This window comes from Ceratotherium simum, chromosome 7 (genome assembly GCF_057802395.1).
Source record: "Ceratotherium simum simum isolate JZ-2026a chromosome 7, ASM5780239v1, whole genome shotgun sequence".
Classification (NCBI taxonomy): domain Eukaryota; kingdom Metazoa; phylum Chordata; class Mammalia; order Perissodactyla; family Rhinocerotidae; genus Ceratotherium; species Ceratotherium simum.
The window spans coordinates 31,734,515-31,762,058 of record NC_141906.1 but is presented as its reverse complement, the minus strand read 5'-3'; the positions used below and the strand labels follow the sequence as shown (position 1 = coordinate 31,762,058).

General features: G+C 54.2%; 1 protein-coding gene across 2 annotated transcripts in view; it reads left to right on the top strand.

Annotated features, from left to right (window-relative positions):
* Window positions 1-2,954: 2,954 nt before the first annotated feature.
* Window positions 2,955-27,544, top strand: part of ARRB1 (arrestin beta 1) — an 80,524-nt gene continuing 55,934 nt past the window's right edge. Inside the window, exon 1 of one of the 2 annotated variants that reach the window (XM_004434004.3) lies at window positions 2,955-3,093. In XM_004434004.3, coding sequence (XP_004434061.1) covers window positions 3,074-3,093 — 20 coding nt within the window. In that variant the 5' untranslated portion in view covers window positions 2,955-3,073. The remainder of the gene's footprint in view (window positions 3,094-27,544) is intronic. The other variant, XM_087433459.1, reaches the window with a different exon arrangement.

Genomic DNA, 27,544 nt, shown 5'->3' with positions numbered 1-27,544 from the left:
TCCAAATATACATGAACCCCTTTACTTCTCATTTCTGCTGCCACCACCCTAGTCCAAACCACCATCTGCTCTCTCTTGTCTACTGCAATAATGGGATGCCTGTCTCTGCTTTTGTCTCGCTCCAAGACATCTCCATCCAACAGCCAGCGTGACCTTTAAAAATGGAAAGCAGGTACTGTTACTCATCTCCTAAACCCTCCACTGGCTCCCCAAACTCCTCAGCCCCGACCACAAGCCCTGCACGATCTGCACCACTCCTTCCCTGTTCACCCAAACCCAGGCGCCCTGTCCTTGTTCTCGGCTTCAGAAAGGCCCTGCTTCTGTACTTGCTGCTCCTTCACAGGGTCAGCTCCTCCCCTGGCTCTCCCCGCACACCACGTATCACTGGGTCCTCACCTGCAGGTCTCAGCCAGAGGTCATCTCCTGGAAGAGCCTTTGTCTAAGTACTTGTGCCCCCCATCACTCTCTGCTTCATCACTGTTTTATTTCCCTCATAACAATTATTACTGCCTGAAATTAGATTGTTTATATTTATAGAGGTCTCCTCAGCATGACTACTTTTATATTTTTATTAATTTTAATTATACTGGGAATACATAACTACGTTGTCTGAAGAGCCTGACAAGTAAAGCAAAAATATTAACTCCTCTTCCCCCATCCTAGATCCCTCACTGGAATGACAGTTCTGTTTGTCCTATTGATCACTGATTTGTAAGTTCCTGGAACCATGCATGGCACATTCAACAAACAGTTATTGAATGAAGTGAATCAATGGCCAAGTTCTGCCTCTACTATGTATTAGCTTCCCTTTGGGGAGGACCCGAGGAAGGGAGGTCAGAGTCAAGGTCCAGAGGAGGCTACAGATTTGGGCAAACTACTTACCTTCTCTTACTATCAGTTTGCTCATTTATAAAAAAGGGAAAAGAGCATTTATCTCATAGAATTGTGAGCCTCAAGTAGTGCCAGGCACACCATACACCCCCTCATGAAGTTTATAGGCTAGTGGGGATGTACTTGAAATCCCGCATGTTGACTCCACAGCCTACCATCTGCTCAGTGTCCCTAGAATGTTAGAGCCGTGCTTTCCAAACTGGGCTGGGAAGAGCTGTGTGGGGCAGGGGTTACCTGAAACCATCTGATGCATCTTCCTAGACTGTTTGTGTTACTTGGAAGTAATTTACAACATTATGTTTTGTAGTAAACTAAACACAAGTATTTATTGAGCCAAATGAAGAATTTGCTGAATTTTTAAATCCAGGTGCTTTGGGCATCATCACAAGGAAAGCCGCTGGAGATCATGTGGTTGGGTTGAACCTGTGTTTTCTAGGTGGGGAAATTGATGCAGAGAGTGGTGGGACCTGGCCTCTCCATCCTAGTTAGGGTCCTCTCTGGTTCACACAGTGAGCCTCCTGTCATGGTGCAGGACTCTGGTGTGCTCCTCTCAAGACCCCTGACCTCAGCAGAAACAGCAGGTGGCTTCTTCTCCTTCCCCTGTGGGAGTGAGGGTGAAGCGGAGAGGCCAAGACCAGGAGGAAGGTTCTGGGCCCTAATCCACACTCTCCTAATTCCTAACATTGCTCAGAGCCTGGACCACCCTGCTTGCCCGTTGGCACCTCCCCTCCTCCACCACCCGCCCATCTGGACATAATTATGTAATTATACTGAGATATTGTTACCCAACTATATATAACCAGCATAGGTAACTGCTTCTGAGCATAATTACAGGAGATGTTTACAGACCCACAATCACATCAGAGTAAATGATAGCTTCCTTTCCTCCCATTAATATGCCAATATTAGGGACCTATCAGGGCCAATTAGCCAAATCCCAGCAGTGAGGGAGTAGGAAAGACCTCACGCTCTCCCACTATCTGCAAGACAGGAAGGGATCTCAGACAAAGCAGAGTTCCAGGATTTTGAGGACACCAAGAGGGCTGCGGAGGAATGGGCTAACATCTACTGGGTCCCTACTGTGTGTCAGGCACTCAGGGGAGGCCAGCAAACACCTAAGAACAATTCTGCAAGCTGGTGTTAGCATCCCACTTTACTCGTTCGGAGATTGGTTCTGAGAGGGCTGGGGTCCAGGGTCACTTACAGCAGGCGGTGGAGCTGGGCCTTGACACTTCCCCTTTTATGCTACCCGGCCAGGCCAAGACTCCCAGACCGCAGCAGGCCGGCTCTATGCCCCCTTCCTTATCTCTTCTCACTGCTTCCTCTTCCCGGCAGCAACCGCTGCCCCTGCTGGCCTCCGGTCCCCCTCCCACCCTCTCCAGTTCCCCAGCGTTGGCGCTGCCTTCTCATGCCCCCTCCGCCCCTTCTTCCTGTCCCTGTTGGGTTGTTGGGTGTTTTCTCTCCAGAAGGGCGAGCAGTTGGGGCGGGGGAGGGCGACGCACAGGGCGAAGGCCACGCCAGACACCCGGACGGACCCCCACCCCCACCCCACCCCACCCCACCAAGGGCGCCACCAGGAGCTCGGCCTTGGGCGGGCAGACCGTGAGCTTCCACCGTCCCTCACACACAATGGCTGCCTGCCCCCAGCGTGCGTGGGGGAGCAGGCTTGCACACACGCACAACTGCATAAAGACGTGCACACGGCTCATCCACACAAATACACTCCCACCGCACACAAGCCGTGCACACACACCCGCACCGGCACACTCGTGTGCACACACGCGCACGTATGTGTACCCCAGCGTGGCCCTCACGTACACCACACACACACACACACACACACAGCTGGGCACGCGCGCGTGGACCCCCAAATGCCGACCTCCGGGCCCTGACGAGCCCCTCCGCCCTGCCCTCGTGGCTCGCTGGGCGGCGCGCGCACAGACACGCGCGCACACTCCCCGCCCGGCTCCACGCCCCTGGCCCAGCCTGGGCGCTGTGCGGCGCGGCGGGCGGCGGGCGGCGGGCGGCGGGCGGGGACGGGGCGGGGGCGGCGGCGGCGGCCGGAGCTCGGAGGAGGCGGAGCAGGGAGCCGGGAGCCGGCTGGCCCGCGCTCCTCCTGCCGCCCGGGGATTTTCCAGCCCGGGAGCTGACGCCGCGCACCTCCGTGCGGCCGCCGCGGACCATGGGCGACAAAGGGACACGGTGAGTGCGAGCGGCGGCCCGGGCCGGTGCGCGTGGGGGCGACCTGGGCGAGGGCACGGGCGGGGGTTCGAGTCTGCGTCCTGGCTCTGCGTTCACGGTCCCCCCAGGACCGCCAACGCCTGGCTCCGCGGTGCTCAGCTCTCCCGCCCGAGGTCTCCAGGGCGGTCGCTGGCAGGGCCGTGGCGGGGGTACCGAGGGGAGAGGACCGGACCACATCTGGCTTGCGGCTCGTCGCCGCTGCCGCAGAGACCCACTCACACACAGTCGCTCGCTGACACCCAGCACTGGCCAGCAGAAGCAGAGACACACGGGGGCAGGTTGACAGACAATGATACACTTGCTCATGTGGACACATGGGCACACTCATTCATGGAAACGCTCATGCTGGCACATACACTGTTATACAGTGCCACACATTCATCACATACAGTGACACACTGTCGCACACTTACTGGCACACACTCATCAACACAGTCTTGCTGACAGTCTTTTTGGCATATATGTACACAGGTCACACTCCAACACACACCAGTTCTAACACACCTTCATGCCAGCACACACATGTTGGCCTATGCTGATACACACATACGCTGTCACTTGCACTCACTGTAACAAACACTGTTCCTGGCACACACACATTGTCACCCTTCTGTCGTGAACGCTTGTGCTGGTACATATCTCACCAACACAGTGTCCACAAGACCACAGCAACACGGAACCCCGCAAACACACATCAAACTAATGCTGGTGCAGCCTGGAACCCCATGGTCACAAGCCAACAGACCCTGGGGCTGTTGACACACTGAGTCCAGTCCCCACATGGCGAGAAGTGGAAACACACACACATCATGCAGGGTGGGGGGGTCCCCCCTGGAGCCTGGGAAAAATGCATCTCATCCACTCTGTTTCCTTTCCCTCTGACCTCAAGGCCTGGGGGGCCGGCCAGGATCTGTTTGGAGCTAGGGGTGGGGAGAGGGGCTCCTGTCTTCTTAGGAGTCTGCTCTGCCTCAGAGAGGGAGAGGCGATGCCTCTGAAATGGGAAACTGGGACAAAAGGGGGAGGCGGTTGGGGCCCAAGACAAGCCCTGGCCAGGCGCTCAGCTTGGTCTCCCTGCTTCTGCCCCTTCTCTCTGCCCACTTCCTAAGTTCTGATAGAAGCTTCTCCCTCATCTCCTCCCTGCACTCCTTCTGCAACCCCTCTTTTTCATTTTTTTCTTTCTTGACCCTCGTCTATCATTGCTTCCTCCTCTCTTCCCTCTCTCTCCATTTTTCCTCTCTCTCTCCTTGCTTCCAATGACTATTTATTGAACACCTGCTGTGTACTAGGCATAGTGTGAGGATCAAAAATGTGCAATACCCGTTCCCTCCCTGGAGGAGCTAACAGACTAGGGAGAAACAACCCAGTGGTCATCACGTTTCGGGACCACTGACAAAGCAATTTCACACCCACTGCCATCTGACACTCTCTCAACAGCAGGAGAAAGGTCCTCCAGAGATTATTTCCATATTCCAGAAGAAGAAATTGAGGCTCAGAGATAACTTGAGCTTCTGAGATTTACAAACTGCTTCCCAGCCATCCTCCTGACAGTTCTTCAAGGAGGTGAATTTTCCTCTTCTTGTTTTCCAGAAGAGGAACCAGAGCTCAGAGAGGTTATCTGACTTGCTGAAGGTCAAGAGGGGTCAGAGGCAGGGGAGAGGCTGGAGCCCACCTGGTCCGTTTCTCTGCGGCTCGCCCTCAGGCACTGCCAGCCCTGCTCTGTGTGTGCGGGGAGGCCCAGGCTGGTGGGGAAGGCTGCAGAAAATCGGGAGGCGTCTGCCTTCACCGCGATGGCTAGTCCCCATTGAGGCTGGCTGGCCAGCACCGTGACCCAGGTCTGTGTCTTCAGCAGGAGGATGTGTGAGTTTCTCCTCCAACACGTACAGCCGTGTCCCCCAAAGCCAAGATCCTCCTGACTAGTGGGGTTAGACTTTTCTCCCTGCAGAGAGTCAAGAGTCTGTTCCTCTCCTTCGTTCTCCTGTGCTGCTTCGCCATCAGGGTGACTCAGCTCCTCTTGGGCTTTGGTTTGCCTCTGTGTTTTGGGGAGGAGTGTCACTGCTCCCCTGCTGGAATAGGGTGTCAGCAGGATAGGGACACCACGAGCAGCCAGGCAGCTGTTGGGGACCCTATCGTTGGGGCCAGGGCCTTTTCTGTGACTCCCCCTGCTTTGCCTCTAACTCACTGGGGGAACTTCGGGACCTTGGGCATTGTCTTCACCTTTCTGGACCCTAGTTTTCCCACCTCTAAATTGGAGCTATCAATACTAATGAAAATTTGGGGCTGTCTTCGCGTTTACTGAACTCACTGGGCAAGGCAGGAGGTGCTGGCTGAAGCCTGGAGCCCAGGTCTGGCTAAACTCCACTCGATGGTGGCCCTGCTCTCCCTCTCGGTCTCTCCTGTAGCCCCAAAAGGCCTCCCTCTCCCTTCCAGACAGGTTTCCTGAATAATTTGGAAGAGAAGAACAAAATCAATATTGGGCCGTACCTTGCCTTGTTCCGTAAGCCGTGGGGTTTCACTTTATCTCTGACTTAGAAGAGGAAACCGCAGATATCCAGTACTCTGAGGATTGGGAGTCATCGCAAATGTCCCGGTGCCTGGATTTGTACCTGCCATATGAAAGTGACAGTGAGAATTACTCAGAAACTGCCACTGCCCTCTAGGAACTCCCAGAATCAAGGGGGAAAGAGGGGAGGAGATAGAGACCTGGATGGGCCTAGTTACATGGCGGGTAGATGATGAACTCTCCAACAAGGCGCTCTGGGAGCCATCACACATCCAGTCAACAAATGCAGCCTGAGTGCCAGGGGCTGGGGCTTCAGAGGGGAAGAGCTTTCCTGTGTCCCCAGAGGATTTGGAACAGAACAGGTGACTATAATGCAGGGTGACATGTGCTGTGGGAGGCTTAAGGAGGAGTCCCCAACCCAGTCCCAGTGGGGGGCATGGTGAGGGAAGCTTTCTGGGAAGGAGGTGGCATTGGAGCTACTGAGCTTCATCTAGAAGGATGAAGAGGCCAAGGGGATGGGATTGGGGTCGTCATTCCCAGCCGAGGGTACAGAATGTGCGAAGGTTGGAGGCATGAAGCAACACGTGCGGCCTGCGGGTTGGGCTGGGGCGGAGAGGTGAGACTAAGAGGGTAAACCCCGGACAGTCATCCACAGCCTGGCATGTCAAGCTAAGGAGAGGATTTTCTCCTGAAGTCGATGGTGATTCAGAGAGGAGTGCGAGGAAGGGAGAATGGGAGCAGGTTTTCATTTCAGAGGGATGGCTTTGGCAGTGGCAAGGAGGGTGGATGGGAGCAGCAGGCCTGGAAGCAGGGAGACCAATGAGGAGGCTGAGGAGGAGCCTGAGAGAAGGTGAGGTCTGAACTAAGGCTGTGGAGAGGATGGAACTGAGAAATAGGAATACGGAGGTAGAGTCCAGCAGTCTTACTGGTTGGGTGTCTGGAATGTGTCAGGAGATTTACATGCATGATCTCACTTGGTTTTCCCAATGATCCTATTAATGGAGAGATTGTTGTTCCCATTTTACAGATGAGAAGACAGAGTAGGAGAGATTAAGTAATTTGTCCATTGCCATTCAGCCTATGAGCTTCTGGACCCAGGCCTGTCTGCCCACAAAGCCCCTCTGCTGCTCCGTGCATTCCCCCAGAGGGAGGGGGCTTCTCTGGCTCATAGTTGGCCTCTTTGACCTCCCTGGTGGCCCCATCCTCAAACTGTGCATCCCTTCTGGTTCTTGCTGTTTCCATTAACTTAATTGGTAACAGGAAGGATCAGAGTTACATGACAGGAGGGACTTCCTGAGAGGCAGTGGGATGGAATGGACTTTCCTTTCCTACAGATGTTTATGAACTCTTCTTTTTTGACAGGGGAGGCGGGGGGTGTGATGGGGACACGTAATCACCAGCTCTCTGTGAACCTTGGCTGTCGTCTTTCTTGATGGTTAAGCTCTGTGTGACCCATCTTGGCTGGAACATGGGGAAGTCCTGTGGCTTTGGCCAGGGCCGCTTGTGGGGCTTCTGGGAGCAGAAGTGTTGAACCTGACCCACCGTCTCTGATCCTTGATTCGAGGACAGCCTCTGGGCTTCAGACTTCTCTGCAGCTCTCTTCTTCCAACCTCTTGCTTGAGGTTGAAGCCTCCTATTGACATGAGTTCAGGGGTTCTGAGTTGTGGGCTTGACACACCTCGGGGCTGCGGCAATGGAAGAACAATAGGCTGAGTGTCAGCATGCCCTGAGTGGCCTCCTGGCCTCTGTCAGGCCATCCTCCACTGCTACCAGAGTGACCATGCTGACCGTCTCGCTGAGGCCTGCAGTGGGGAGCAGCTTGGCAGGGAGCATACTAGAAATTAAGGAAGATGTAGTGAGACTTCTGCATAGATGGGTCGGGATCTCGGGGTAGGGATGGAGGTGATGAGTCTGCATCTCAGGCTAGGGATGGAGGTGATCGGTGTAGATCTCAGGGTCGGGATGGAGGTGATGGGTGTGGATCTCAGGGTAGGGATGAAGGTGATGGTTGTGGATCTCAGGGTAGGGATGGAGGTGATGGGTGTGGATCTCAGGGTAGGGATGGAGGTGGTGGGTGTGGATCTCAGGGTAGGGATGAAGGTGATGTTTGTGGATTTCAGGGTAGGGATGGAGGTGGTGGGTGTGGATCTCAGGGTAGGGATGAAGGTGATGTTTGTGGATCTCAGGGTAGGGATGAAGGTGATGTTTGTGGATTTCAGGGTAGGGATGGAGGTGATGGGTGTGGATCTCAGGGTAGGGATGAAGGTGATGTTTGTGGATTTCAGGGTAGGGATGGAGGTGATGGGTGTGGATCTCAGGGTAGGGATGAAGGTGATGTTTGTGGATCTCAGGGTAGGGATGAAGGTGATGGTTGTGGATCTCAGGGTAGGAATGGAGGTGGTGGGTGTGGATCTCAGGGTAGGGATGAAGGTGATGGTTGTGGATCTCAGGGTAGGGATGGAGGTGATGGGTGTGGATCTCAGGGTAGGGATGAAGGTGATGTTTGTGGATCTCAGGGTAGGGATGGAGGCGGTGGGTGTGGATCTCGGGGTAGGGATGAAGGTGATGTTTGTGGATCTCAGGGTAGGGATGGAGGCGGTGGGTGTGGATCTCAGGGGGGATGGAGGTGGTGGGTGTGGATCTTGGGTTAGGAATGGAGGTGGTGGGACTGGATCTCAGGGTAGAGATGGACGTGGGAGGCAGGATTTGAAAGTCTTCAGTTTAGAGATGGTAGTTGACTTGGGGAGTGTGGGTAACATGGTTCAGGGAGAAGGCATGGCATATGAAGAGAGGGTGGTTAGGGACAGCTGGGGCCTTGGAAAGCACCAGTTCCTGAGAGTAGAGACAGGAGGGAGGAAACAGGGGTGGCTGTGTCCTGGGAGCCAAAGAAGCAGGGAAGGACCAGAGGGTGAGCTTGGGGAAGATCCCTGGAATTTAGCCAGAAGGCAGTGGCTGGTAACCTGGTGAGAGGAGTTTTAGTGGATTGATGAGGGCAAAGCTGGGCTACAGCAGGCAGAGGAGAGAGGAGGAGGGCCTGCTTTTCTCCGTGCCTGGAGCTGGGGTGAGCCTCTGGAAGGCCCTGGGCTGGGGGTGGTGGGGACTGTGGGTTTGGGAACCTGGGGGGTCAGGCTCAGCTTGGGGGTGGAAGGGACATTGTGGAAATATGAGCTGGTTACAGGGGAGCCATGTCTGTGTTGGCTTCTGGAAGAGGGGCATCTGACTCAGTCTGGGTTTTGGGGAAGGCTCCTTGGAGGAGGTGCCCTCTGAGCTGGGTCCTGGGGCTTGAGGAAGGCTTAGGTGTTCTAGACAGAAGGAAGAGCCTGTGCCAAGGTGCAGATGGTGGGTGCAGGTACGGGAGAGTGAAGAGTTGAGGCTGTAGAGGAAGATGGCAGCCCTGGCGAGCAGGCCTTCGATGCTGGGGTGGGTGGGTTTCATGGCACCGTCTCGCTCATTTACTCATACCCCAGGTGGCTTTTTTCCCCAGTTGGTGAGCCCAATTGGTTTGGGGTTATTTCTGTTTCCTGTTTGCTGGTCCATTCTCCACCTCTGGGTCTGTTTATAGGAGTTGCCTGGCAGGGATTTGTCGACTGCGCTGAGCTGTCTCTTCCCTTCTTGCCTCTGCTCTCAGCCCAGGGGCTCCCTAAGTGCTGAAATTAGGTCTTTCCCATCAGGGAATTCTGAGGGTGGAAGCCATGTTTCCCACATTAGACTTCGTGCTGCAGTCTCCTCCATCAGATTGGGAAGTCCTGAGGGAGGGGGTTGGGCCATCCCTATCAGAAGGGCGTCCTGCGAGTGGAGCCTGTTTCTCCCCCAGCAGACAGGCTTCTGCAGGTGAGGGCCATGTCTCCTACATCAGACTGGAGGCTTCTGAGGAGAGAATGGCTCCCCCGTTCTCCTGTCTACCCCCTGAGGGTAGGGCATGTCTCTAGTGTGAGCCCCAGGACTAGAGTAGGTATCATCTCTGATGGCTCCTGGGCACCCTCACTCCCTCTTATGTGCAGGATGGATCCTGCCCCAGGGATGGCTTGAGTCCTAGTAGGGGGGTATAGAACAGGGGGGTGGGCAGGATGGAGTGGCAGCTTTTGAGAGGGGAACAAAGGACTCTGTTGTCCCAGCCCCCTCCCGCCCTCCCCAAGGGGCCCTGGCAGGGTCGTCTCTTCGGAGACGCGCCTCCTCCTTCCTGGGACTGGCCCCATCTTTAGTCCCACTTTAGAAGAACTGCTTGTTCCTTCCCAGGAGACCTCGTGCCAGACGAGGTCCCCAGGAGGCCAGGCCCCAGGGACTGGACCAGAGAGTTCCTTGAGTTCTGTGTGACTGGAGTCACCACAGCCACTGCGCAGCTTTCCCTCTGCCTAGGGCTGGGCTGGCCTGGGTGAGACCACAGCTGGCCCTGTGGGTCCTCCTGTACCTGGAGAGAGATCTGTCCATTGGTCTGAAGAGCCTGGAGCAAGGCTGGGTGCTGGCTGATGTCAGGCCAGCGGGAGGCAGGACTCCTCACTCAAGGTCTGAGCTGTTCAGTGGCTGTGCAGGGTGCAGCCTGTCTCTCCAGGGAAACTGAACGGGTGTGCGCCAGGATTAGGCAGGAGCTGCCTCCAACACTGGCCCCACAACTCATCCTCTTGGTCATTTTGCAGCTTCATCCCCTTCCCCAAGCCCATGCAGTCAATGGGCATGGATGCATTTTGGCAAAGGGCCAGGGGAGGGGGTAGGGAGTGGACTGCTGGGATGTGCCATCTCAGGAGGGTCCCAGAGGTATGCTGTACTTACTCATTGCTGTATGACCTTGGGCCTGACAGTCACCCTCTCTGGTCTTAGTGTCCCTATGGAAGTCAAATCAGCCAGCATGTGAAAAGCCTTTCTCCCTGAGTCATCTCTTTCCTATGTTCTGCTAGCAGGTTTGGGGATGACCTTTATTCTGGGGGGCCAGAAGTGGGGGATTGGGCAGCTCAGGCCTCTGCCACAGGCCAGTGGGACTGAGACTGCTGGGGAGCTGGGCCTGGTGGGTGTGGGTTGTGCCCGTGGGCTCAAGTGCTCGCCCCAGCAGCCCCCTGCCTCTCAAAGCACCTGTGGTCCCTGGCAGCTCCTGGACGGTTGCTTTCTCTCCGCCTGGGCTGTTCCCTCCGCATGGACATGCTCCTCTGGGTGCCCACACCCCCTCCGTGGTCTGATCAGCCTGGACTAGAGGCTGATTAGCATCGTGGGAGGGCTCTAGGAAGAACCAGATTTCCTAGTTTCAAATGCCAGCTCTGCCACTTGCCAGCTAGGTGACCTCCCCGCGATTCTTTAGCCCTTTCTCTGCTGCAGCTCCCTCATCTGTGAAATGGGGTAGTAACAGTGCCTGCACTGTAGGTTGTCGCGAGGATTAAATGAGTTAAGATAGATAAAGCTCAGAGACTGGCATAGGGCAGTGTTATGTGAGGTTAGCTCTTAGAGGACCTCTCACTGGGTCTGCCTCCCTCCCCAGGCTGTGAGCTCCCCCAGGGAGAGACCCTGTTTGATTCACTTTTGAGGCCCCAAAAGGTTCAGCACAAGCCTGTTTTATAGTTGGCCCTCAGTACACAGGTGGTGGCCTGACCCCACACAATGCCCTTCCTGTTCTTCAAGGACTGGATCACACGTGGCCTCCTCCTCTGGGAAGCCCTCACTGACCTCCAAATGCCTGGTGCCCTTTTTTGCCATCTTCTGTCTCTGCACTCGTCCCTCCCTCTCTGCATGGGTCCTGGTTATTTGCGCACTTGTGATATCTTGTGTGAGGCTGAGGGCACCTGGCCTGAGTCTGTTGTCCTTAGCACCTGTGCAGACCGGGCACGGCACTGAGCTCCATAAATATTTGTTCAGCGAAAGAGGCTGAATATAGGTGTTTCACTGGGAAAAGATATACTTGGAGAGTGGACAGTGTGGTTAGTGAGGACAATGGGACATCATTGCTGATTTTGAAGTATCTAAAGGTGGCCCAGAGCCACAGGCCTAAGATTTTTCTTTGTGACCCAAAGGGCGGAGGTCACTGGATGATCGGCTTTACCTTGCTGTAAACCAGAGCCACCTGGCAAGGGGCCGGGTGGCTCATTCTAGTGTCCATGCCTTTGCTTCTGCTCCTCCTCCGTCTAGAATGCCATCCTTGCTTCCCTCTGCTTGTCCAAATCCTGCTTCGTAAATAAGCGTCCCAGCCGTGGAGCCATCCCTTCCTGGCCCCTAGAAGGTGGCTTCCATTCACCACCCGCATCCTCAGACGTTTACTGAGCCTTTCCTGCATCTGGGCAGTGGCCTGGGAGAGTAGGGAGTCCCCCTTTGGGATGGACGTCTGCATCTGGCTACAGCATATCCAGTGTGGTTTGACCTGGCCTGAGGTGGGGACCATGGCTTCCAATGACCCACCGGTGATCAACGAGCTCTTTATGCAGCTGGAGAGCCCTCCCTCAGCCGGCTGGCGGAGCACAGAACTCCCCATCAGCTTCCCACTGGGCTAGTACTCAGAACCCATCTAATTACTGAGGACAGGGTTCTGGGTGCTGGATCCAGCAGGCTGCGGTCATAAGCAGCTAATTAAACCTCCCAAGAATTGCTCCTTGGCCCAGAGGAGTGGAGGGAAGGAGGTAGTGAGGCTCAGAAGAGATGTGAGAAGGAGAGGGATGCTCTGCAGGGAGGGTTCAGATACTGGGCCTGCTGAGCCGAGCTGGGAAAGGGAAGCAGGAAGCGGGGAGAGAGGGTCGGGGAGCAGGGAGAGAGACAGGCAGACAGACAGATGAGAGAGGGTGCTATCTGGGGACAGCACCCACATGAGATGAATCAAGGGCAGGGGCTCTGGTCTGGGAGACAGGGACCCCACCTGTTCACTGTCCCTGTGATAGCATGGATGAGTGTTTTCCTCTTTGGGCCTCAGTTTCTCCATGTGTCAAGCAGGAAGTAGCAGAGGCATTGGCCTGGAAGGTCTCTAGGACCCCTTCCTTCCCAGTTCTACAGCTGGAAGGGGAGAGGACGGACACAGCAGGCTGTGTTCTCTGCTGGATAGCGTGGCCTCACAGCCCTGTCTTCTGGCAGGGGTGGGTGTGTGCGGGTCTGATCCAGCCAAAGATTGAGTGGCTGGAAGTTAATCAGAATGGAAGGCTGTTGGTGGCAGCAGGCAAGCCCTTGGCCCCTCTCCTGCCTTATCCGTGCCCTGTCCTCATGACTGTCCTAAGGGCCGCTAACTAGTGTCCTCAGTGAGTGACCATTTAAGGCTGAGCAATGTCTTTTCCATCAGTCTAGGAATTTCCCAGGTGGCACTCCCAGGTAGGGCTCCCTGAAAGTAGAGCCACGAAGTTTGGAGTGTGGATTTCAGAGTCAGACAGACGAAGCTTTTCTGTCCAGCAGTGTTGCTCACCCTCTCCATGACCTTGGGTGAGGGTCTTAAACGCTCTGGGTGTCAATTTTCTCGTTTGTGACGTAGGTGGAATAGTGTCACTCCTGCATGAGGCTGCTGTGGGCAGAGAGGGTAAGGACTTGATGAAAAGTCACTGTTATTATTCAGGACCCAGAGTGGATCTCAGCTTTTCTGTCTCTGCCCGCCCCACTCCCGCGTACCCTCTCTCCTCCTGGCCTGTCCAGGGCTGTGCGCACAGCTGGGTCTGCGGGGGCGGGGGCTGCCCTGGGCCCCAGGAGAAGCTCAGATGATGGCAGGAAAGGGAAGTGAGATTGCCCAGGACAGGGAGGGGCAGCCTGGGCCCCTTCCCTTTTGGCCCCTCACCCATGGTGGATTCTTTAGGAGGAAGTGGGGAGAATTTGGGGGACAGGAAGCCGGGGGTGGGGTTGGGCTTTGTGGAGGGCCCCAGGCCTCTCTCCCTTAGCCCCGCCCACAGGTGCTGGTGCAGAGCCCAGAGCCTGGTTTTCTGCCAGGGAAGCCAGCAGGCCAGTGTTTCACACACTCAGACAGCAACAGCCCTTCCTGGTTCCCAACCCCTAGCGGGAGGTGCCTGCTTGGAGCTGGGGCACTCGGAGAGCAGCGCCCGCCACAGAGGTCTGCCAGGTCTGGAGGAGAGGCAGCAAAGGAGGGGAAGAGAGCCGCCTCCCCTCCCCAGTCCCTCCCCACAGTGTTGGGCTGTGACTTGCCAGGGACTCTGACTCCAAGGAAGCTGGTTACATAACTCAGTACAACTCCCTGCTTCTTTCTTGCATTCCTCCCCAGAGGGGCTGCGGAGGAGGAGACGCTACTTGGCTCAGGATTCCTGGGCCAAGAGGTCACTGTGACCATTCCCTGCGTGGCGCGGTGGTACGCGCTGCTCACAAACATCTCAGGAGGAGAGCTGTGTGTGCTGCCTTACTGCAGGCCGCTGGGGTCGGCTGTGTCCACTGCCCCTTCCCACACTCGTGGGGGCAGCGCTGCAAAGAGGAGAAGCCTCGTTAGAGGAAACAGGCAGTGTCCTGAGATAATTTGCCTGCAAATTGCCCTGAGAGGGGAGATGGCCTCTCTGCAGCCAGAGGAACAAATAGCCAGCATTTTTCAGCTTGTTCCACTCAATTTCACAAATATTTTTCCGGCACTTGCTGGGTGCCAGGCCCAGACCTCCATTCAAGGGATGTCCCCCGAAGCCGCCTGGCCCATCCCAGTGGCCTGTCTCTCAGCTAGTGGGAAGCTGCTTTCAGGAGCAGCTCTACTCCTGTCTCCCACCTGCGACCATGAGCTTTCCGGGGCCTGGCCCTGCTGGGTTCTGGGTGGCAGGAACGTCATGATGAGGCTAGGTGCTCTGGGCTAGGTGTTCCCAGGGTTGGCTTATACCCTTTCTGTTCGGCCACCCCTGCCCTCCCGAGGAGGTTCCCATGAACAAATACGTCTGTGAGTGTCTGCCACATCGCAGGCCCTGTGCCGGTCACCTGAGGATGAAGAGGAAACAGACAAGTCTCCTCCCTTGTGCTGCCTATATCTTTTGGGGGAGAGGAAATAAATCATCACACCATGCTCTAAGATGGGGTAATGGGGATTAATTTACACTGTGGGCAGAGCAAGCCCAGCGGTTAAGGGTCAGAGAAGACACTGGAGCAGGCTCTGGAGGGTGAGTCTGAGGTGAGCCGGGGGTGACGCTCATCTTGGCAGTCTCTGTGACAGGTGTTTTCAGCTGAGACTGTCTTCCTTCATCAGAGACTTGAGAACTCCCCATGTGCCAGGCATGGGATCACACATCTGCTGTCAGTAAGGGCTGTCCTGGGACTGCAGACTGCTCGAGGACAAAAAAATCTAGGGTGAAAAGTGAAAGTTCTGCCGCGTGGTGTCACAGTGAGTGTTTGGGCCCGGGGAAAAGGAAATGGGCAGGCATATGAGGAGACACGGGGCTCAGCAAACCCGCCAATGGAAACTAGGGTCTGCCCAGGGTCTCCTCGGGTGGAGTGCATGGGCAGCAAAGGCTTCCCTCAGTCCCAGGAGACCCTGTGGAGGTCTGACAACTGTTCCATTTTAAGGGACATGAAATAGTTGGGAGACAGAGAAATGCTTCTTTTTTTTTTTTTTTTTTTTTGTGAGGAAGATCATCCCTGAGCTAACATCCATGCTAATCCTCCACTTTTTGCTGAGGAAGACCGGCTCTGAGCTAACATCTATTGCCAATCCTCCTCCTTTTTTTTCCCCAAAGCCCCAGTAGATAGTTGTACGTCATAGTTGTACATCCTTCTAGTTGCCGTACGTGGGACGCGGCCTCAGCATGGCCGAAGAAGCAGTGTCTCGGTGTGCGCCCGGGATCCGAATCCGGGCCGCCAGTAGTGGAGCGCGCGCACTTAACCACTAAGCCACGGCCGGCCAGGAGAAATGCTTCTTATGAGAAATGCTCTAGGCTTCGGGGCTGGGGGGTTGGGTAGCTGGGGGCCACGTGGGCACGTGGGCTGTCCCTGCAGCTCTGAGGGCCGGTGGCGGTGGCGTGGAGGAGAGCGACAACCGGATGGGTCTCTCACCTCCCCTCTACCAGTAGCTTTGTGTCTATGGACAACTTTTTCAGCCCCTGGGCATAACATTTCCATCCTTTCTGTTATATCTGTGCTAATGAAAACAACCAGTGCGTTAGCAGGTCTCACCAAATGGGTGATTTTATTATGGGTCTGCATAGCCCCAGTGCAGTGGGAGAAACCTGGAAGCATTTTTAAACTCAGTATGGAGAACGTTTTTTTTTCGCAACAGATTTTTTTTTTAATATTCTAAAAATGACAAAGATGATCACTTGGCATAATCGAGTGGTTAATATGCACATATTCATTTCTCATATTATTTAGAGTGCTGACTTCAGCAGCAGCGACTCAGTATGCATACTTGAAACGATCCAGCCATCTCTGATGTTCACCATTTTGCAGTCAACTTTGCAAAAAGAAAAGAGTAGAGTTTTTCAGTTGGAAGAACTTTCAAACAAAGAACCATGACCCAGTCCCAGACTGAGCCCTGATCCAGGCCACAGCCCAGCCTGGCTGGTTGGAGTGTAGAGCTGCGGGGGGCGGGGGGGGGGGCAATGTGCAGCAAGCTCTGTGGAGAAAAGAAACCCTACCCCTCTGGCACCCAACCTCATGGTGGTGGATACCTGTCCCCATCACCGAAGTGCCTTTCTTCTCCTGCTTCCACTGCCACCAGCTTAGTCCAAGCCCCACTTCTGGCCTGGACTGGTGCCATAGTCTTTTGGCTGCTGTCCCTCTGCTCAGTCTAACCCCCCCAAACCCTCCTCTTATTCTGAAATTCACATCTGGCCCTGTCCTTCCGCAGCTTAAAACCGATCAGTGGCTCCCCATTTCCTAAAGGACTGTCCACATTCTTCACTGGAGGCCCTTTGTGGTCTGTGCCAAACTTTCTTCCCACACTTCTTTCCCAGCTCTCCCCACCACACAGCCAATACTCTGGCTACGATGACTTTTTTGGATATTCTTCCACAGTCTTTGTACTTCCACACTTCTGTGCCTTTCTTCAAGCTGATCACTTTGTCTGGAATGCCGTCCTGCTCTGACTGGTGAAAGCTCCCTTATATTTTAAGGTTGAAACTAACCTTAACGCAGTTCAGTTGAATACGTTGCACTGGGCCCCTGCTGCGTGCTTGGGCATGAAGCCTTCCCTTGCCTCCGTGCTCTCCGCCCAGGCAATCAGTGCCCTCCTTCGTCCTCCCTTAGCACCTTACAGGCTTCCGTGACAGCATGTTCTGTCGTGGTTGGCTGCTGATAAGTCAGTTTCCTGTGCTAGAGGGCAAACGTGTGTCTTATAGCTCTTGGACCTCCAGTTCCTGAAAGGGGCTGGCACAGCCGGGCAAGGTCCGGGTTTGCAGAAGTGCAAGCACCACACACACACACACACACACGCACACACAGAGACACACACAGCTCAGACAAGTAGGGGCCAGAACTGGGTGGGGGAATGAGTCAGGGAAGACTCCCTGGAGGAAGTGAACCCTGAGCAGCTGATCCAAAGGAGAAGCACTCTTTCCCTCTTCTCACTTCCTTCCTGGCCCTGGTGCTGAAAGAAAACAGCTGAAACTGATTTTGAAAAGGGAAATGTATGTATTTTAAATTAGGAGTTGGGCTGTTCTAGCCTGGAGATGATTAAGCACAGCCCTCCTTCCTGCCTTCCTCCCTCCCTTCCTTCCACACACATTTTCTGAACCTCTGGGACATGGCTACAAAAATGAATTAAATAAAACATGTCTTTATGTTTTTGTATCTTCTTAATGTTCATGCTGGAACCTGCTGTTTCCTTTATGTGTCTCATTGGATCTGAGTCTTGGCGTGTCACTTATAGCTCTGTGACTCTGGGCATTCCTGTCACCTTTCTGAGCCTTAGTTTTCTTATGTGCACCATGGAGGTGATAATACCCTCCTCGTAGGTTGCAGCTGATAATGTGTGTGAGGTGCTGAGCAGGTGCCTCGACAGTGGTTCCTCATTAAGTGGGAGCCACCCTCAGACTGGAAGCTTCCTGAGGGCAGTGACCATGTCCAGTGTGTCCTCAGTGCCCAGTGCAGGACCAGGCACACAGTATGTTAGGGTGATCAGTCATCCCAGTTTTCCTGGGACTATCTCAGTGTTGCACCTTGGGAAACCCCTCAGTCCTGAGCGAATGGGGACACTTGGTCACCGTAGGCTACAGTCTCTGTAAGGGTTTGTAGAATGAATACATGAATGAATGAATCATGAGGAAGGACAGAGGTGGTTCTCAGACAAGCAAGAGCAAGTGCTGGGCGGCTGGCTTGTGGGGTGAGAAGTGGTATTATGAAGGGTCTGGAAGGCCCAGCAAGTGCAGGTGGGAGGTGTGGGAGGACATAAGGCCCTGAGTCTGTAAGGCTATTGCTTTCAAGCAGATTTCAGACTTCCAGGGTCCATGCATTCTTCCTCTGATGCATCCAGAGAGAATGAAATTGATTTCCACTTTTCTGGAAGGGCCTATAATGAGCCCCCAGCTGCTTCTGTGCCTCAGAAGCTGGAGAGAGGACTATTGCTCCTCGACCCACTGTGTTCTGGCGTGTCTGCCCACTGCCTTCTGACCTGTCCACTCCAGACTGAGACAAGGCTGGGCGGAGGCCTGGGCTGGGAGGTGGGAGAGCAGGGCTGCAGCCCTATTCTCAGGCCTGTGCCCAGAGACTGAATGAGGCCTCAGTTTCCCTACCTGCTCCAAGGGGATACAGCCCTTCCGGCCAGGGCGTCTGTCACTTGTGGAAGGCCCCTTGGCGTGTGTAGCACATAGTGGGTGCACAATAAGTATCATTTGTTGTCCCCTTCTGTAAATGAGGACAATAAAACTTGCTCTGCATACCTCCCAGGGCTGTTGTGTGGGCCAAATGGGATGTGGGATGTGGGAACACTTGTAAACTGTGTCATACCCTTCAAATATTTGGAGGTGGGGTCCTCAGTAGGGCTGCTTCTGCGGGCCCAGGGTTCCAGGCGTAGGTGGGGGCTGACCCTGCAGGCCCAGACATGGCAGGATCCTCCTGGGGATTGCTCCAAGATCACAGAGAAATCCAGCGGTGCCGTCCGTGTGAGCACACACACTTCAGGCAGGTCTAGCGCTCCGATGAGCTCTGCTACTTCTGAAACTGTGGCCAGAGAGACGGACAGCCTTGGACCAACTGCAGGGGAGGGTTTGGGAGCAGCGTGACAAGAAGAAGGAATGTCGTCCGGAGCCCCGGAGCCTCGTCTGTCTGTTGGGCTGGAGGCAGGGCCTTTGTGAAGGCGAGTTGCGCTAGGGTCGCCTCTGGGCCCTTCCTCCAGCCCAGAGGCAGCTTCGCCATGAGGCTGGTCAGCTTCAGCGTCAGGCCCTTCACGCTTCAGGGCCCTTTCCAAGGCCTAGCAACGTGTCCACGTGCTCAGGGATTTTGTGAGACGTGCAAAAGGAAGATATTTTTGTGTTCTCTTTTTTTTTTAAATTTTTTTTTTTTTTGAAGAGGGCTTCCAAACTCTGTGAGCTTCAGGCCCGTTCAAGCCTGGGTCTGCCCTGCTCTGGCCGGGTGGTCCTTAATGCTGGGGTGTTAGTGCCGCATTGGCTGCGTGTCCTCAGGGAGGTCTCATCCCACCATGTGGACCTGGTCGCTAGTTAGAGCCCTCCCTGCTGACGCAGGACCTGAAAGCATCTAGGGGAGGTAGCTTTGGGCCAGGCCGACCGTAAATAAGAGACTGGAAAGGCCTCTCTGCTCTCAGTCTTACTCATCTGCAAAATGGACATAACACTTACCTGAAAAGGCTGTGGAAAGGTTTAAATTATGTACCACAGATGAAACTGCCTGGTATAGTCCCAGGCTTGTGGTGGGAGCTCAGTACATGTTGGTGGAAGCTGGATGGAGCCAGTTCTGCTGTCTGTCAGAGTCACCTGCGCTGTGCTGGGCCTGGTGCTGGGTGCTGGGGATGCTGGGGTGGGGTGTGGTGGTCAGATGAGCTAAGAGGGTGAAAGTCTTGATAAGCTGTGGAGTACAGCTCCCTGGGAAGGGCCTGTTGTCAACTGAGTGGACCTTTTGTGGGGGAGGGGCAGGTTGGAAGTCTGGACTGGCCTTTCTTGCTCCCGGGGTGTGGGGTGGAGTAAGGAGCGTGACCGGTTTTGTGTCAGAGAGAAGTTCCCCGAGCAGGCTGTGCTGACCTTTCCTGCTCAGAAAGGAAGCCAGGCCAGCGGGGTGTGCTGCTTCCCCCTGCAATATTGGGGAAGGGTAGCTTAGTAGTGGTTGCCTCCTGTCACTCCCAACTTCAGTGCCCGCTTCAGGGAGGGGAGAGAGGAGGAGACTGGGGGTGGTCTCAGGAGAGAACATGGGCTTTGGTGTCAGGCCAGGTTTCAAATCCCACCTCTACTGCTTGTTAAGTCTGTGACCTTGAGATAGTTACATAATCTCTCTGAACCTCAGTTTTCTCATCTTGAAAATGGGGATGATAATATCCTCCCCACCCCCAGGGTTGTGGTAAAGCTTAAACGAGATAATGTAGGGCTTAGCACAGTGCCTGGCACACAGTCAGTGCTCAATAAATGCTGATTGTCCCTCTTTCCTGCCCCATGACCCTTGTTAACGTGTCTTGCACTCTCCCCCTTCACCCCTTTGTCTGTGCCCCCCGTTGGACTGTGGGCTCCCTGGGGCCCACAGGGGCTGTGTTGTTTGTCCATCATTACGTCCTAGCCCTGGCACAGTACCTTCGAGACACCTTGATTTGGTGGGCAAGAAGCTACACTGGCCCAAAGAAAAGAGCCCTAAGTTTTAGCTAGAAACTCACCGCAAACCCACTGTGTGCTCCTGCCAGAGGGCCACTGTGTGCTCTCTGCCCTGCAGAGCTCAGGCAGCTACTTGTAACTTGTGACCCTCTGAACCAGCCGCTTTGTTTTCTTTTCTTCTGAGCACTCAGCACCCCTGTAATCAAATCTTTGTTTGGTCAGCATTCAAGATCTGCCTCTCCCCACTGGAATGCAAGGGCCACAGGAGCCGTGTCCCCAGGTCCCAGTGCCTGGCACGGGGGCACGTGTACATTTTTGTTGGATGCATGGCTGTTCTTTCTTTCCCTCCTCTGCAGTCAGGCCTCGCGCGCCTCCCAGCCTAGCTGCTCTCTAGGTAGTGCAGGTCACACTGCCTCTCTCAGCTTCAGTTTCCTCCTTAAAATGGAGGAAGTAGTCATCCCAGATACACCAAGTGCTCAGCTCCGCCTGGAAGAAGGTAAGCGCCCAGTACTGTCAGCTGCTGTTTTTCAAAGGATCTCCAAGGGTCCTTCCAGTTCTGATCTTCAGTGACCTCTCGCCTCTGGCTGGGAGGAGACTGGGGAGAACATTCCATTCCTCGCAGACCCTCTCTCCTGGCCTCACAATGGATTCGGAGCTCTGTGCAAACTGTTTATGTTTCCCGGCAGAGTTTATTACCCAGCCGGGCCTTCTGCAATTAATTACCAGCAGAGCAAATAACTTGTCCCTGGGAGGCTGGGCTTGGCATAAACATTTACGTCCAGCCAGGGGCCGGCCCAGGGGCTGGGCTCTTCTCTTCAGCCTGTGGAACAGAGAGGGATTAGCGGATTAGGGCTGGGAGGGATGGGATGGGGTGGGGTAGGGTGCCAAAGAGAAACAGTTTTCCTTCAACAACTTTTCCTGGACTCCTCCTTAGCCCTGGAGGTGCTGCCGCATGCTTTCTCTTTAACCTTCCTGATTACCCCAGAAGTAGAGTCCATGTGTGCAGATGACAAAATTGAGGCTCTGCTAAATTAAGCAATTTGCACAAGGCCACACTGCTTGCAGGGGTGGCAGGATTTAAAGGTTCACATGGCAGCTGTGTAGAAAATAGACTAGAAAAAGAGAGGCTAGAAGTTGGGAAATCAGTGAGGGGTTGTTCGTTCGGTCATTCACCACGTTTGTCGGGCCTCTGTCAAGTGTGAAGTGGGCCTGAGGTGGCAGTTGTGACTTAGTGACTGGGCTGTTGGCTCCCACACTGAATGCCAGAAACTCCCCCAGGATGGTCCTGAACAGGCTGACGTGGCAGAAGGTGGTTTCTCGGAGGGCCGGGAAGGGGATGGCCTCCATGGGTCTCTACTGGGCATAGCCACACCATCTTACACAGAGTCTGCTTGCATGGGAATATCTTCAACAGGAAGGGCCCTCTAAGGTCAACCTACTCCTCCCGACCGAAAGTCTGGAATTCTAGTTCCTCTAGCCCCTGCCTTTGGGCAGAGACATCTTAGAGAAGGTTTGGCTCAAGGTAACCCCGCAGGAAGGCATAGTGGGGATTCCTGGCCAAGGGCTTTTCTGATGCATTTATGTCTGAGAGGTGAAATGACTAATTGGCAGGGCAAACCCTCACTGGCTGTCCTGATCCCACTCCCCCTCCCCACTCCTGGGCTGTGAGTTCTGTGTTGTCTGAAGCCCCTTCCAGCTCATTCCTGCTCCATTCGACAGTCCTGCTGTGCAGATCTCTGGAGCCTCCTGCTGGGGGCCATCCTCCCCCTTTGTAGGGAGGAAAGCTGAGACCCAGGAGGAAGAGGGGCAGGGCACTCCTGCCTCTGTAGTCATTTTGGACATGGTGTGCTGCCTGGATGCTGGAGCCCCTGGGCTGGGCAGGAGCCCATCCCACCAAGTTCAGGCCATGGTGGAGACTGGGGCTCAGCCTGAGCCGTCCACTCCATGTCACCAGCACCCAGCCCAGAGCCTGGCACATGGTAACTGATGCCCAGGAAAGGTGTTACTTGCAGGGTGAGTGAATGGCTGGTGGATGTAGGGAAGGACACTCTAGTTTGGGAGGCAGGGGGCTTCAGTCCAAGTCACTGTCTCTACCGTGAATGAACCTCAATGTTGCCTTCTGGGAAACAAGACAGAACAATAGTCCTCACTCACAGGGTCATGGTGAGGATCAAAAGGCAGCAGTGACTATTCACAATAGTCAAAAAGTAGAAACAAATGGCTCAAATGTCCATCAATGAATGAATGGATAAACAAATTGTGGTCTATCCATACCATGGAATATTATTCAGTCATAAAAAGGAATGAGGTACTGATCCCTGCTACGACATGGATGAACCTGGAAAACGTTGCATTGTGTTAAGTGAAAGAAGCCAGTCACAAAGGTCACTTCTTATATAATCCCATTTATATGAAATGTCCAGAATAGATACATTCAAAGACACAGAAAGCTGACGTTGGTGGTTGCCAGGGGCTGGGGGGAGGGTAGGATGGGGAGAAGAAACTACTTATGAGTGAGGGATTTTACTGTGGAGCGATGGAAATGTTTTGGAACTAGGTAGAGGTGGTGGTTTTGCACAACATTGCAAGTGTACATAATGCCACTAATTGTTTACTTTAAAATGGTAAATTTTATTTTATGTGAATTTCACCTTAATAAATTATTTTAAAAAATTGCTAATCAAAAAAAAAAAAAAACAGGCAGCATCTGTTAGAGGAGATCCTGGAGATGGACGTGGGTGTTGGGGAGAGGCTACTGGAGAAAGATGGTGTGGGAGTGAGTGGCCGTGATGGAGTAAAGGTGTCGAGTGGGAGGCAGTTTGGCAGACTGGTTAAGACCAGGGCTTCTAGAACAAGCCGGCCTGGGTTCAAAGCTGTGTGGCCTTGGGCAGGTTATTAGCCCCTGTTTGTTTCCGTTTCCCTATCTATAAAACAGGAATAATAAAGTTTTTATTATGGGAATCTTCATCTTTTATTATGGAATTCTTAAATTGTTCGGAAGGATTCAGTGAGTTAATATCTGTGAAGTGTTTGGTGCTTGGCACAAAGTAAGAACTGCATAAGTGTCAGCTACCGTTGTTATCACTCGTTCACATTTTTATTTCTTTGTTCATTTGCTGAGCACCCCTGCGGAGCCAGGCCCTGGGCTGCATTTGGGGACACAGCTGTGTGCGTAACTCAGGCCTGCTCTCAGGAGCTCCCTCACGTCCTGGTGTAGGAGTCAGACCCCCGGCCCCCTCCTCCCCAGCCGCGCTGGCAGCTTCAGCTGTTAATGAAAAGTGTCCATCACCTCCTGCTTCTCCAGAGCCGCCTGAGCAGACGGCCCGTTGTCTCCCCAGGCCTCCTCCATGGGTTTTGAAACTGCCCTGGGCTTGGGGGCTGGTGCCTTGGGCTTATGGGGACCTTAGCAAGTCCCTGGGTCTTAGTTTCCCTACCTGTCACAGGAGAGGTCTGGCTGGCTGCGCTCTAGGGTTCTTCTCGGTGTTTTCTGACCTCCAGACCTCTGAGCTGCATAGTTCACTAGCCTGTGTTTGGCATGGGCCTCTTTATTCAATTTGTAAAAAGTGGACAGGCTTTTTTGGGCTGGCATTCTGGGCAGAAGGGTAGGGGTAAGGTGGGGTTGGGGGGTCTTGCCCGAGCTCCAGCCTTCAGAGGACTGGACTTCTGCCTCCCTTTGGGCATGGTCGGCCCCTGCCCGCCTCCCCCACCCCTCCGTGGTCATTCAGGCTCAGAGTCTGACCACAGCTCTCCTGGACTGCAACAGTTTGATTCTAGCTGCTCCCCTCCCGCTCTGTCAACCCCTTCATGTTGGCACCTCTCCCACTGCCATGCTCAGTCTGTTACCCCAGTGAGGTCACGTGCCCCACCCCCTCAGTGTGACAGCTAACACACTGTCACCTAGCCACTTTCATTCCCATTCCCTCTCAGCTCTTGTACCCCCTTCCATCCCGCACTGCCCTCTCTAACACCTGTACCCCCCACCTCACACTCCAGCTGCCTGCCCTCCTCCCCCCACCCAAAGCTCCATGTCTACTTGCTGGCTTCCCTCCCAGATGCTTGTCACAGAGGTTGTCCCAGGGCAGAGGGAGGTCAGAAAAGTCACTCCAGGAAGGAGCTTGCTCCCTCTCTTCTCCTTTTAAAAACAAAGCTTGAGTGAAGACACAGCAGTTCAGGCTTTTGAGAACTTCTTCCTGGTGGTGTGAGGAGGAACCAAAGTCGCAGCTGACCGGGGAGGGCCTGAGGAGGAAGGTAGAGCCAGAGTCAGGCTGGGCCGAGCTCTCTGGGTTCTCAGAAAGCCCTGATATATTTATATCCCCCCTTCTCTCTCCCAGACACAGGCACCACACTCTTACACACGGCCCCTGGTCCTCGAGGGCTCTGGACACTGTGATCAGGGAGGGTCTCATTGGGTAGAATATTCATTTACTCAGCCCTTCATTCATCCACAGGCTTTTGCTTGGTGCCAGGCCCTGTGCTGAACCCTGGGGACAAAGAATGGGGCCAGACCTTGTCCCTGCCTGAGGGCTGATGAGGGAGGCTGCTGTGCACTCAGAGGGATGCAGTGCACTTGATAAGTGCTATTCATTCATTCATTCACTCGTTGAACAAATGCTCCGTGAGCACCTGCCATGAGCCAGGCTCCGTTCTAGCATTGGGGCACCAGCTGTGCACAAAGCAGGCAAGAGTCCTTACTCTCACCAGGCTAAGACTCTGGTGTGTGTTATCCGAGAGACGAGAGTGACCAGAGTGCTGAGGGACATTTAAAAGAACTAACAGTTATCTTTCAATAATTATTTAAAAAAACACAAAAACCTTCACATTTGGACAAGGAGAAGGTAGCAATCATCCATAATCTCATCACTTAGAAGGAACATTAACAAATTTTTTTTTGGTGTTTGCCCTCCTTGCTGTGTATGTGTGTGCATGCACGTGCCTGTGTACTCAGACACGGTTGTGCTTAAACTGTCTGTGACACTTGGGTTACTGCTTTTTTTTCCTTCTGCATTTCCCATGCAGTTAACTCATATTTGTTAATGACACATAAGAGTTCCTCATGTGAATGCTCCACAGTTTATTGAACCATCCCCTTATTTGGCATTTACATTATTTCCAGTTTTATGGTATTGTAAATAATGCTGAGATGATTAGCTTTGACTCTGTGCGATCACTTCCTGAGGGCAGCATCCTGGAGTGGCAGAGGTCCCAGGCTCGGGGGCTGCCCCTCCTCCCTCCCCCTGCACATCTTTCTTGCTCCCAAGGTGCAGCTTCCTGCTTGTGGGGGAGAGGAGGTTCCCTCCAGGTAAATCTCAATTGCAGTTGTTCCATTTATCTTTTCCTGCATAACCCTTCACCCACTAACTTAGTAGCTCAAAATGACAACATTCATCTTTTTATCTCGTCCGGTTTCTGTGGGTCAGGACTGTGGGAAGAGCTCAGCTGGGCGGCTCTGGCTCAGGGTCTCTCCGCGGTTGCAGCTGGCACGGGGGCTAGAGCGGCTGGGTGCTTGTCCCAGGACCTGGTGATATTGTCCCTGGAATCTGGCCACGTCTCACTCTCTCTCTCATTGCTGCCTCTCTAATCCGGGCCACCTTCGTTTCCCACCTGGATGAATAACACCAGCTAAACACACAGCACTCGCTACAGGCCAGGTGTTGTTCCAGGTTCTTTACATACGTCAAGTGGCTCATTTAATCCTCACAGCAAGCCAAGGAGGCAGATGCTGTTGTGATCTCTCTTCCGGCGAATGAATGGCAGATCCTAGATTTGAACCCAGAGCAGTCTTGTTGTTGATCCTGCCAGCTAGCTGGTCTCCCTGTGTCTGCTCTACCCTCTCTGCCCTTCCATTCTCCACCAGCGGCCAAAGTGAGCCTATTAAAGTGTAACTACATCTCGTCCATTCCCTGCTGAAACCCTGCTGTCGTCTTATCTTGGTGACAGTAAAATCCTGACTTGTGACCAGGCCCCACTGCCCTGCCCTGCTGGCCTCGTCTACCCATCTCCCTCCGTGCCTGCAGTGAGTCTCGCTCCTTCCCCCGGAGCCTGCCCACTGCAGGATTTGCTTTGATTTGTGTCGATGCAACATCCCCGCCCCTGCTCCTTTCAGAGTTGTTACGGCTTCTTCTTCAGCTCCTAGCTCAGATGTCACCTCTCAGGGAAGCCTCCTGGACTTCTCAGGCTGGTCAGGCGCCCAGCCTGCACTCCCTGAGCACGGCACTTGACGGCACTTACCGTGAGAGTCACCGAGTACGGCTGGTTTGCTCATCGGATGTCTGTCTTGCAGACCGTTGTGTTACACACTTGCAGCGGACGCGGTTGGCATTGTGGTCTGTGCTGTGGCGCCCCCTAGAGTTGTGCAGTGCGGGGCCCTGCTGGCTTCCCTTCCAGAAGGGAAGCTTTGAGTTGACAGGGTCCACTGCACGAATCTGCCCTCGTCACCGTATGTCCCTGCTGGCCAACAGTCTGACATGCAAAAGGTGCTCAGTAAATATTTGTTGAATATTATTAATAATAAGAGTTAATATGTATTACTGGGTGCCGGGCACTACTCTCATTTAATCCTCGGAACAACCCTATGGGGTAGGCCCTATGGTCGTCTCCTCTTTTTAGATGAGGAAACACACTGAGGGAGGGGAAGTCACTTGACTGATGTCTCTAGCAAGTGGTGGTTTTGACCAAGGCAGACTGGTTCACTATGATAAAAAAGTGAATGAAAGAAAGAGCCCTAAATTCCAGCAGTTTAGAGCCAGTCAGATGAGGGAAAGCCCAGACACAAGTCATCGCAGTAAAGCCTCTCTAATAGCAGTGAGGATGGGTGTGGGGAGGGTGGTTTTCCTCCCTTTGGGGGAGAGGAAGGAGGGAAAAGGCCCCTGGACAGAAAGCAGATTTGCTTTGGGGCCACTCTCTCCCTTGGGGGCCGGGCCTGGCTGCCTGCTCTCGTGACCACACCTCTGTGTCCCAGGCTCGCTGGACCGCAATGGAGGCCTGAGGAAAGAGGGTGCAGGGCAGGGATGGGGTGGGAGTAGGGATGGGATTCTCTCTCATGTGCTGAAGTCATCCCAGAGGCCTGTCCTGCCAACCCTGTGCCTCCCATGAGAGGAAGGGGGGACAGGAGAACCCCACTGTACAGGTGAGGGAATAGAGAGACCCGGAGAAGTCGAGGGATTTGTCCGGGTCCCCGAGCCAGGACTAGAACCCAGGTCCCTGGAAGCTCCTCAGCCCCCAGCACTGAGTGTGTGTATGTGTGTGTGGTGGGGGTGGGGCAAGGATGATGTCTCCTTCTTCCTCAGTCCCGTGGCCTGCTGAC